The sequence below is a fragment of the Dermacentor variabilis genome, chromosome 3, assembly GCF_050947875.1.
Source record: "Dermacentor variabilis isolate Ectoservices chromosome 3, ASM5094787v1, whole genome shotgun sequence".
Classification (NCBI taxonomy): Eukaryota; Metazoa; Arthropoda; class Arachnida; order Ixodida; family Ixodidae; genus Dermacentor; species Dermacentor variabilis.
The window spans coordinates 132,471,439-132,483,365 of NC_134570.1; the positions used below are offsets into that span (position 1 = coordinate 132,471,439).

The 11,927-nt window shown below is 49.4% G+C and overlaps 1 protein-coding gene across 1 annotated transcript; it reads right to left on the reverse strand.

Moving 5' to 3' along the window:
• Positions 1-2,992: 2,992 nt before the first annotated feature.
• LOC142574763 (excitatory amino acid transporter 1-like) lies at positions 2,993-10,749 on the reverse strand. Its single transcript, XM_075683781.1, has 3 exons — positions 10,567-10,749; positions 4,092-4,360; positions 2,993-3,590 (listed from the first exon to the last, which is right to left on the reverse strand). The coding sequence occupies exons 1-3, from the start codon at positions 10,747-10,749 to the stop codon at positions 2,993-2,995; spliced, it is 1,050 nt and encodes a 349-aa protein (XP_075539896.1).
• Between the last annotated feature and the right edge of the window lie 1,178 nt (positions 10,750-11,927).

An 11,927-nucleotide genomic window follows, 5' to 3' on the forward strand; every position in this document is an offset into this window, starting at 1 on the left:
TGGCTTGTCAAGAGAACTGCAAAACTCACCCAGGTGAGTGGGCGAACGCTCTACCAGTGGACAACGGGGAAGGCGCGCAGAGTGTTGTCACCAAAGAAGCGTTGTGGTGGAAAGGCGCTGAGCGGACAAGGAAGCTGGACGATTTTGACCTGAGTGTGTTGCGGAGGGTGGTGTACAACTGCCACCAGAGAGCGGAGATTCCGACTCTCGCCAAGGTGGTGCATCGTTTCAAAGAGGACGAAACGCTACCGACTGTGTCCACAGCAACGATGCAAAGGATGCTGAAGAAGCTCGGCTTCCGATACAAGAAACGGTCTCGGAATGCACAGCTGATCGAAGCGACGCATATCGCGCAGTGTCGCCGCCGGTACCTGCGCCAGATAGCGGAGCTGCGACGCCAGGGTAGGTCAATTTTTTGCACCGTTGAAACGTAGGTCAACGCCGGCCACACGCGTAGTCGGGTGTGGATTGACGGTACCATCCCGTCTGCGCACGAAGCGCGTCGATCCGGACTCTCGACTGGTCGTCAGAACCCCAGTGGCAAAGGCGGCAGACTGATTGTGACGCACTGCGGCAACGAAAGCGGTTTTGTCGAAGGCGCTGCGGAAGTCTTGCGAGATAAGAGGAGCCCGAGCGACTACCACGACGAAATGAACGGAGACCAATGCGAAAAGTGGTTCCCACAGAAACTTCTTCCACAGCCACCACCAGGTACTTTTTTCGTCATGGATAACGCGCTATATCATCCTGTGAAGCAGGTAAAGTGCCGCGCATAAGCAGCCTCAAAAAGGGCATACAGGCACAGCTGTCGGGAAACGGTGTTGCATGGAGTAGCGACATGGTGAAAGCGGAGCTCATGAAGCTTGTCGACAGCGTAAACACAGGCGGGGACCGAGACCGTGTGGACTGCATCGCTGAAGCTTCTGGTCACCTCGTTGTCCGCCTTTCACCCTACCATTGCCAACTAAACCCAAGATAGCTTGTTTGGAGCGATGTCAAGTGCTTAGCGGTGAGTGGAAAGAAGACATTAAAGCCTCTGGTTTGGCAAAGCATGGCGCAAGTGACTACTGACAAGTGGAAGAGCCATGTGGAGCATGTTCTCAATCAGTAAAATGAGGTGAGAAAACTGGACCACATAATCGACGAAGCTGTTGACCAAGGTCCTGCTGTTGTGATCAACCTGGAAGACGGAACAACCAGCGGTGCTGATCTCAGTTGTGACGAGGACGATGAATTGTGAACCCCTCTAACGGGATAACTGGATTGATTTCTTGTGCTCGCGCAAGTCGAGATCATTCGGTACTGTAGCAATGAGAGCAGCGAAAATGAGAACGAGAACGTTTCCAATGAGCTATCATAAGAAGCCAATAAACATTGACAAGGACAACATAGGGGAAATTGTGAATTCAAGAAATTAAATGAATTAAAGAAATTATAAATTAGGTGAAATTAAAGTGGATGAAAAAACAACTTGCCAAAGGTGGGGAACGGTCCCACGTCTTTGCATTACACGTGCGATGCTCTACCATTTGAGCTACCGCGGCTTCTTTAATTCATTAAGTAAGTACAAGTAATTTCCCCTATGTTGTCCTTGGTGTCAATGTTTGTTGGCTTCTTATGATATGATTAATAAAAAATCCTGCCCATCGATTAACCCGCTTTCTTCTCGTTTATTCCAATGAGCTATAGCAGACGTCGTGGTGGAGTTCTCCGGATTAATTTTGGCTGCTTGTGTGCAGAAGAAGAAATGGGGCCAGTCCCTTTGGAACGGGCGTCGCCCGTCCAAGAAGAAAACAAAAAAGATCAAAAGGCACCAGCGCCACCTGCTACAAAAACAAACAACCTAACTACTAGTACACTTATTTTAACGTAGATGGAGCCACCTGTCATTATCACGGAGCGACAGGCGCATAGGAATACAATTTTCGGATGGGCTCGATCCTGAGTGGCTAAGCGGCCCCTACCTTCCACAGCGCTGCCAACAGCTTGTGAAACGAAGTACAGTCAAGATTAATCGTGGCGTGCTCACCCTAAAAACGGCAGCTGGAAAAGAGGTTTGTGTCTGAGTTTCCGCGTAACAGAATTATGTTTTCTCCTATGTTCAAAACACATTCCGATGCTATTATGTCTGTTGTCTGTGCGTAAGTCATACTTTACGAATTTTCTGGCACAGATTGCTTTGAGAAATTCAATTAATTCAATAACGCACTTACGCCAGGTGTAGAGACCAAATCATCAAACGGCAGCTGTAAAAGGGCTTTGTCTTTTAGTTTCCGCTTACCAGATTTATGTGTTCTCGTATATTCGAATAACAGTCCGGAGCTATCATATCTGCAGCTTTTGCGTAAGTCCTACTTCACGCACTATCTGACGCAATGTACTCTTCAACATAAATTTAATTCGATAAGGCACTTGCGCTTGGCGAAAGGCGAAGAAGGATCAGGATAAATATCGCACTTCCGCACACGCGCGTGCGCGCCTCACTTGCATCGCTTGTGGTGGCGGTGCTTGCGTAACGTCGTCTAGCCTCCGCACACTTCGCTGTGCATTCACTTTCACAGGGTGGAATGGAGGCGGATTATTATTATTATTATTATTATTATTATTGGATTCCGCCCTTGTCAGTGTGTCATCCCTGCGATCGACAATTGAAGCCACGACGTGGTGCCCAGCAGGAGAGCTCATCTGCCACTGAGCATCAACGGCGGATTGATCATAAAGCACTCTCGAAACAATGCGCGTATAATAATTTCGAGGTGATTTTTTTCAGAAATATAGTACATCCGACAACTGTAGCAGTTTTTTCCTTGGATATAATAAACCCGATAAACAAAAAAAAAGGTGGGTGGGAAGGGGGATGCTTTATGAGGGATCTAGAATTCCCGGAAACTGCTTGTCCCTGCCTGTACGAAAGCTACACATGCACAGGCGTCAACGCAAAGCACACACAACCCTACAGTGCGCGTATAGGGTTACGTTCGTGTGCTAACATTCATGTCGCGTTTGATTTGGTCGGCCAGGAACCGAGGCCGTCATGGGGGCCAATCGCAGTGCCGCAACGATGGCGCGTCCGCACCTGTCCGATGAACCCGACCATGCCGCGGTTCCAGCGCAGCACCAGGAGCCACTGGATGAGGGGCAGCACGATGAAAGTGTGCACCAGCACGGCCACCACCACGTTCAGCGAGTAGGTGAGCAGGAGCGAGACGCTGTGCGCCGAGCGCAGCTTCCCGGCAGCCTCCAGGATGCCGTCGGCCGTGAGCGACATGAGGCCCACGGGCAGGAACCAGGACAGCAGCCGGCCTATGGCGGCGATGCCGTTGCTCAGGTTGATGAAGAAGTTGAGCAACACGTTCCGGTCGTCCGCGTTGTGCGCCAGCACGAAGCCCAGGGCGACGGTGAACGACAGGAGACCGAGGCCGCTCACCCGCCGGAGCGGGTTCTCGTAATCGGCGCCGCTGTCGCGTTCCTGGTACCGCTGCGAGCACGACTTATGCGACTCGTCGGCCCAGAGTTCGCTGACGCGCGGGGCCTCTTTCGACGGCCAAGTTTTCATGGACACGTCCACGATGTTTGGCGGGAAGAGGCCCCTGAAACGATATTGTCACGTTGTACATACAGGATGTCCCAAATTATCACGCACCGAGATTTGAAAATGTGAAAATGCCGCGTAGCTGGATTGACAGAACCAAGGTAATGTTGATTGCCGGTCGTTTGGACATACTCAGATTATTTTTTTTGCATTCTGCTAAATTGCACAATTAGTCTTAATTTGTTAATCAACTTCACAGATGCTAATATTAGATGAAAAGTGTCAATGAGGAAATTGTGGAGCAACATGAAAAACTCGCATGTTTTCGCATGCTTTCCCTTGCACCTACAGCCTACGGCGCGCGGAAGCGATCTTAACGCACTCTGTATTAATTTGGAAACTCACGGCGACGCCGACGACGGCAGAGTAAATCCGCCTGGAATGTCTATGTACTTGCTTTCGCAATAAAGGAGTGTTAGGCAAGGGACAAATCAGCGCCGTTAAAAGCGATTATTATAGCACTTGCAGCACGCTAACGCCACTCGACAGCGAGGCTCACCGAATCATGTCCATGGCAAGGTCCGTGGTGTGGAGGGCTGTCACGTTGAGCGGCGCCGCGGGGCTGAGCTGCAGCGACGAGGCGGTCTCGTTGCGAACGGCGCGCAGGAGCAGCGTGGTGCCGAAGGCGACAGCGGCGGCGCTGGCGGCGCTCAGCACCCAGTAGGCGAGCGCGCAGCGCAGCATCTTGCCGCCCGTGCGGTACGAGGTGCTCCCGATGGAGCCCACGATGCAGGACACCTTGAGCGGCACGAACAGCATGGCCAGCATCTGCAGTGTGGCACCACACCACTGTCCTTCGGCTGCGGTCAGGATACTCGCAAGAGGACAGAAGCCTACTTAATTAACCCCTTCAGACACGAAGGATGATCGACTATCGATGCATGTATGAAACATGGACATATGCCAGGCTGCCCGAGACTCCACTGAAAGCAAGTCAACGTGGTAGATGAGTCTTTGTGCATTTTATGACGAGTCATCATAATGACAGAGTAACTAAACATTTGAGTATTGTAAAAGTCAGTCATGTTATGTTTCTTTATAAAGAGGATTGAATCACCCGCTCGAATTACATGCACAAGTTATTTATTGGCCGCAAGCATTTCACGAAAGAAAACTAAATATCTTGAGGTGGCTATACCGAAATGACCCACATCAAACGTCATGCAAAACACGTTAGTGCCTTCACGAAAGCTCTACTCTGTCTGTAACGATAGATATCACTCAGAAGTAAAACACAAGTAATTTAGTTTAGCGAAATATTCAATTTACCCTAAGCTTAATCTTTGTGCTCTATTCCTTGCTACCAGTGCATAGAAATGGAAATAACCGGTCGCGTCCACAAAATGTGGAAACCGTGACTGAAGGGCCTAAAATACGTTCACACTGGCGGGAAAAACGCGCGCGGCATACCGCAGGCGGCAGACAAAGCTCCGCGAAAACAGGCTACCGGCAAAATTTTCCTACCGCAGAGCGAATGGCCCTCGGAGTTATCGTTTGTGAAATTCAACTCGCCGCCGATCGGGGAGATCAATGAGAAACGACCGATTCATTCACGTGGATAAACGCCGCAAGCAACTACCACCCTCTCTCGGCGTTCCTGATCACAGCCGCAGCGATTGCAGCCGAAAACGAATCCATCACGTGCCTGTCGCGGCCGCAACGACGCTAGCCCGTAAGTGTAACGTGTGAACACGCCAATGCTGGTGTGTTTTGCTGCGAGCAGCTTTCCGCGTGGGATTTTACCCTAATGTGGACATGCCTTCAAAGGGACGTTAACGAGAAAATTATTTGGGCTGTATCGATAGATATGCTCCTCCATAGGGGCGGGCGAATATTTGAAGTTTCGAATACAACTCGAATATTACACATTATAGGGGCCCTGAAACATTTTTAACGCAGTAGCCTTAAGGAGCCCGTGTCGCAGAAAACCAAGCGTCCGGCGCCTGACGTCGTATCGGGAAAAAGATTTTCGAACCGCGTATTCCCAGGCCTTTTATATGATGCAAGAAATTGACTGAACTTAATCTCTCAAGCTAAAATACGTAGAAAAATCGTAAACTACGATTGCACACAACCTACGGACATGATAGCTCTCGGATTGTAATTTGACTATGCGAGAAAACCTAATTCTGTTACGCGAAAACTCAAAGAAACCCCTTCACACACCCAAACCGGCCGCAGCGTTCACAGACCGGCAGCGGCGTCCGCCATTCTGCGCGCACCGGCACGAAGGGTGTCGGTGGGGGGGGGTCACGCAGCGGCACGCCCGATTCCTTCACTCGCCGATTCCTGGCACTCGCCTCCGTTGCATCGCGGCCCACGCAAGGGGCCATGGTTCCGCCACAAAGCTCGCCTTCGTGCATAACCTTCGCGACAAGCGTTTCCGGGTAAACATTACGGTTACATTAAAGCCCCTCCATACACGTTAAAGCCCTCCAACGCGCCACCAGCGACGGTGGCGCGTTGATGGAGGGGCTTTAGGTTACATAGGCTCCAGTTACCGGGAAGCGTGAGAAGCAGTCGGGGATCTTTGAATGCTATCGCGTTCCACTCTTAAAGGCGAAGCTTAAGCGTACTCCTAATTTTTATCGAAGTGGAAAAAGGCATTTGAATTGAAAATAGGCTATTTCAGATATACTTTGCCGGAAAAACTACTTCAGTGCATTCGGCAGAAGCGGAATTAATGGAAATCAAACACGGCCCCCGCTGTGCTCCCGTTCCTTCTTCAATGGCGTGAACTGCGAACGCTACGGCGCAATGAGGCGTGCCCACAACGCTCCGCATTCTAATAATTTTGTCACCCTGGCGCGCAGTTCAAATTTCATTTTGGATGTTCACGTAGGGGCCACGACTTATAATTTTGGTGCCTACGATGCTCTAAAACGCCGTTGCCCTCAGCCAGCGCTCTTAGATTGATCTAATCTTAGGCCTAATTTTAGATCTAATCTAAAAACGTTCTCCTCAGCGAGCCCCAGTGCGCTTAGCCAGTGGACTCGTTGCGGCACCCCGCGGCGGCCGCGGTATCTACGCCATGTAGCCGACCGCAGCTTGATGTCAGCTATTAGCCCTAAGAACGAACTACAGGGGCTCTGCGAGCGCCGCTCGCGTGACGTCAGGGCACGGACTCGTGCCTGTCGTCTGCTACAGTTCGGGCGGTGTCAGGGCCCCTTATGCGGTGTTTTCGTTGATTCGCCCTCGTTCCCTCTGCTTGTATACTTATGGCGGTCGTCTTAAGTATATTGTTACGAGGTCTTCATTCGCGAAAACTTATTCAAAGAGCTTATTTCATAGACGACAATGCAGCTATCAAAGGCAACGCTAAAGTACCAGCCGAAGGAGCGAAAACCAGCCCACTGCGAGTTTTTCATGCGCGGATCGACAAGTGCAAAAACATAGCATATAAGAACCCAGTTATGATACCATACCTGCCGCGATGCAACAAGTATGTCACAAACACGGGCTATATATGACTTCTACAACAGTTACCTTGATTTTAATCCACTAAGATAGGCTTGCTCACGACAAGTAGTTCACGGTGTAATATTGAATTTTTGCATTTATTCACAGAAACGCTCGGCAGTAATACAAGGATTTAACTAACACTGCAGTTCAGATTCTATAAGCAGCAGTTGCTTCTTTGACTGCTTCTCAAATTAGGCTTCTTAATTAATCCCGACACAAGTTTTCTTGTTGTTCAGTTTAAGCTTATTCATCAAGCACCATTCCTCGATGTTGCCAATGTCAGCTTGCAAACGGCGGCAGTCCCCTAAGTTCTCAATCTTACGTAATAATTTTAAATCATCTACAAAGCACAAAATCCTCGATTTCATGACATGTAGGGGGAAATAATTGATAAAAACTAGAAACAACAACGGGTCACAGTTGTAGCCTCGAGGCACTCCCGATGAAGATTCAAATTCGTTGGACACACAGCCAGAATCTCTGTCCAGATAGCGGCAGCTGCCAAGGTAGCTTTTGAGCCATTTGCAATACATGGGACAAATTTAGCCCGTATTTTTTCAATGTTCATCAAAAGTACCTCATTAGAAACCGTGTCGAAAGCCTTAGTCATCTCAAAGGAGATTGTGTCTACCTGACCGCGATTAAACACGTGAGGCCCACTCGATCCAAGAAGGGCACATAAATTTGATTCAACGGATCGTTCTTTTCAATAACGGTGTTGCAAAGACGACATGTTTGTTTGAAATATGAGCTCACGCGTTCGTACATTGCCATTTCAAAAACATTTCCAATACAACAAATAAGTAACACTGGTCGAAAATTATTTCCATGACAAGCACTGCCGGATTTAAATACAGGGACAACTACTGGCAGCTTCGAATGGCAAGGAAAAAAACGATTGCACAAAGATAAGTTGAACAAATCGTTGAACCATCGTCGCCGCAGAGCAGCACTGCGCTTTTCTCCTCACGCTTCGCCGTACCCTCCTCCTCCACTTTCCGCCTCATGCTTTCACTGTAGCCTCCTCCTACGCTTTCCTCCTCGAGATCTCCTCGCTTTACATCCTGCACTCCCTTCCGTGTTCGCCCTTTCATCCCTCGCTCTGCTCGTTCGCTCGGTTACACCGACGACGCCGGCACTCAACGCAGGAACGGGGACTTAAGAGCTGCGCTCTAATATAAGCCTTCAAGCGCATCATTAATTTAATGAAGTGACTAACCCTTTAGAAGCACTAGGCTATTCGCTTACATTGACAACCATCGTGGATGGTTTCTGCACTATTATTTTTTCAACTTCGAAGTCACAAAAAAAAAAACATCGTCGACTAAACCTTTCGTGGTCATTATATATACTTTTTTGCCCGTATTCTGAATTCCTAGAACTTTTTGTTGGTAAGAGTTCATTGGCATTATCGGTCGTCTCCGCTCTTAATATGTCCGGCATAGGGATTGTTCGGAATTTTCTCTTGCGAGGCAATTCTAGCGTGAGAGCTATTTTTGAATATGGGCCCCACAGCCGCCAACAGGCACATTTGTAGCGCTTGGTATATCATAGGTGGTTCTACATATAAGCCATATCATACATGTGATGCCTGCAGCAGCGGGTGGGCCGGCGTTGCCTGCCATCCTCCTCTTCCACCAACGGGGCCATCTTCCTCAGCCATCACAAGGGGAGAGGGCAGCGGCAGAATAGGAGGGCTGTCCTTCCCTCGCGCTCTACCCCAGCCCCTAAACCTTCAGTCGCCTCAAAGCTCTCTCGCGACAGCACACGCGTTTCAAAGAGCGATAGTTTAGTTTAGGGAACGCAAGCGGCTTGCGTACGCAATGCGCAGTACCGTGGCCCCTAGTTCTTGCGTACGCAAGCCGCTTGCGTCCCCTAAACTAAACTCTCTATTGATGGGTGGCGACAAACGTTCGGGCGAGAGCACGCGCGCTGCGCATCGGCGCCTATGTATCGGCGGTAAAAGACCGGCCAACGCTGGAACGGGGAAGGAGCCAAAGAAGCTGTTGGCTTCATTGGCTATTCTTCTCTGCATTCGAATTTTTCGCTCTCTTCTCGTTTGCCATCGTTTCCGCTGTGTCCTGCTACAGAGTTTTCCAAGGTAGCAACGGCCGTTCATTGATTTCTTTCGACAAGATAGGCCCTCGAAACTTCTATGATGGAACCACAACAGGCGAAGATAACCACAGCACGCATATTCGTCAATACAAACAGAGTGTTTCCCCGTGACTTTGGTGAACGAAGAGTATACCAGCGTCAGCACGTCTGTTTGTTAAACCTGCGCGATGGGAGCGCTGCCATACCACGTGGTATGCAGAGTCCAGGGAAGATGTTGACGGACCATGCGAGCTTGTGCCGAATGGCGTCTCCACGCCTTCTATATACCTGACAGCTAATGTCACAGGTATAGATCGTAGGCGTAACTGCCATGCTCTTGCGCGCGCATCTTTTTTTGTGCCGTTACTTTGTGTCATCTTTGTACCTTCCTCATCGTCCCGAAAACCGCGATTCTGCGGCAGACACCACGGTCTTCTGGCTCCCGAGTATCATCAGTGAAAAGGTACGAAAGGGTACTTTACTTTTGCTAAATGGTTAGAAGCTTCCTTTAAGATCGACTCATTCCGCTGCCGAACCAGAGAGGTATCGTGTCGACGCGTATGTTAAGCGCCATTTTTGCAACGAAACAATCGGCACGATTGCGAGCGCAACGCGACACACTTCCATTGAAGCTATGTACTCAGCAGCACCCTTGGCTTAACGGAGGTACGGAGCACGGAGCACGGAGGTACAGTTTGGGCCACCATGGCGTAGTACACAAACTTTTGCTGCTGACTGTGCTCGTTTCAGATTCATTGGCATTATCGGCTTATTTTACGTTTACTATAGGACGAACGGCTCTCCCAGCGATCTGCAATTACGCCTGTCTCGAGTCAGCTGATTCCATCCTATGTCTGCAAATTTCCACCACCTATATTCCTCTGACGCGACCTCTAGTGCTTTTCTCTTGCCCTCATAACCACCTGTAATTCTAACAGAACTACGCTTAAGTGTTCAACACATGGCCCGCTGAACTCCATTTCTTCCCATACTCCTGTTTGCCTTCTAATCAACACCAAGGAAGTTTTAGATACTTTAAAACTGCTTGATCCACATCGCAGTCTTCCTCTCTCAAGATTACGCATATCAATTTGTCTGGTAACCCCCAAGTTTCTGTTACATATGTTAGTACTAGTATAATGCAACGATATTATACTCTTTATTCGAAGGCTAGCGGTAAGCTGCCGCTCCCGACTTGGTAATGGCCCTGTGTACTGCTAGGCTGGCCTGCTTCTTCTCGACTAATTTTCCTCTTTCTCTCCTCAAACTGAGAGAAATCTCGTGCCTGAATATCAAGCGATTGAAATGCGCACCGACTAAACCGAATGTCCTATGTTATGGGTTTCAGTCGTGATGACGATGGGGTTATCTCGCTCTGCGGAATGAATGGGCTTATCCGAGCGACAGACTCATACCCTTGCATACACCTCTCCAGGAAAGGCGATGTACATGCGATGCCGTTGATTGAGAGAGTGGCCCTGTAGCGACAAACCCAGGACGGCGCCCAGAACCACCGACGAGGCGATGACGCACGGCTCCCAGTGGCGTGTCGCCCAGGCACAACGGCTGCGATGGTCGGTCGCCTCGGTGTACTGCATGGCGATACGTTATTCTTCTTTTTCTCCTCTTAGCTCGTGGCTCATACCCACGAGGTCAAGACTGGGATGAGACAAAGCTTATGAACAAATAAAGTATATTCGTCCTGAACCACTCTTCTTTGAGGCCTGAAAAACACCTTGGAACCCTTATTATGCCTTCAACGAATATATTAATCAAATAGTTTTTCAAGAAGCCCCACTACGAGGCGTATAGATGATCCACGAGCAATACTTATGTTTCTCATTCCTCCTCAACGCTCTCCGTTACGAAGGAGCGGGGCGGCGCCGGTTGTGGTGCGCCGCCTCCGCTGTTTCGTCAAGTGGCTTCAATGTTGTGCTTCTTTTTTTCACTGTGCTGTAGGCGACAGGTGCTTACGATCCCCATTACTGCAGTAACATACGGGATGCCATCACCGTCTATACCAAGGACCCAACAGTAGCAGAACAAGTAGCAATCGCCTTAGCCATCCGGGCTAATCGGTGAACACATATTTACAGCGACTCTAGAACAGCCATACGCAACTTTACCAACGGATATGTAACACGGATACAACAAAATTACTAGAGAAGGTCAACAGTGAGAGGATTGAAATCCGCTGGTTTCCTGCACATCTGGGGGTGTTGGACGGAGCTCGGAGAAACCTCAATGAGGTGGCAAATGAAGCAGCACGAGGACTTTCTAGCCGTGCTCTTCAAGACCGAGCAACTTACATTTCACCCGGAGAACACAGGGATCGATTATTAACATATAATGAAATCACGAAGCATTATTATTTAAGCAGAAGGGAATACCCATTGCCACACGGTAAGCTTCGCAGAGCCCAAGCGGTCACATTACGTTTGCTACAGACAAGAACATACCCCAGTCCAGATTTTATTAACAGGATCTATCCGGAGAGGGAAACTCAAATCAACTGTAATAAGTGCAATGGCATCATTACTCTTGACCACATGCTTTGGCAGTGCCCCGCGGCCTTCACAGACTGTGACAAGGAACAAGAATGGTGGCGGCAAATGCTACACAGCGAATCACTCTCTGACCAATTACGGGCAATCCAGAAGGCCCGCGATGTGGCTGAAGGGCTCGGCCTGACAGTCCCAACATGGGAGCGGCCCGCGTCAACCTAGGGTTGACCTTCAGGACCCAATAAAGTTCTTCTTGCCTTACCTTACAGTGC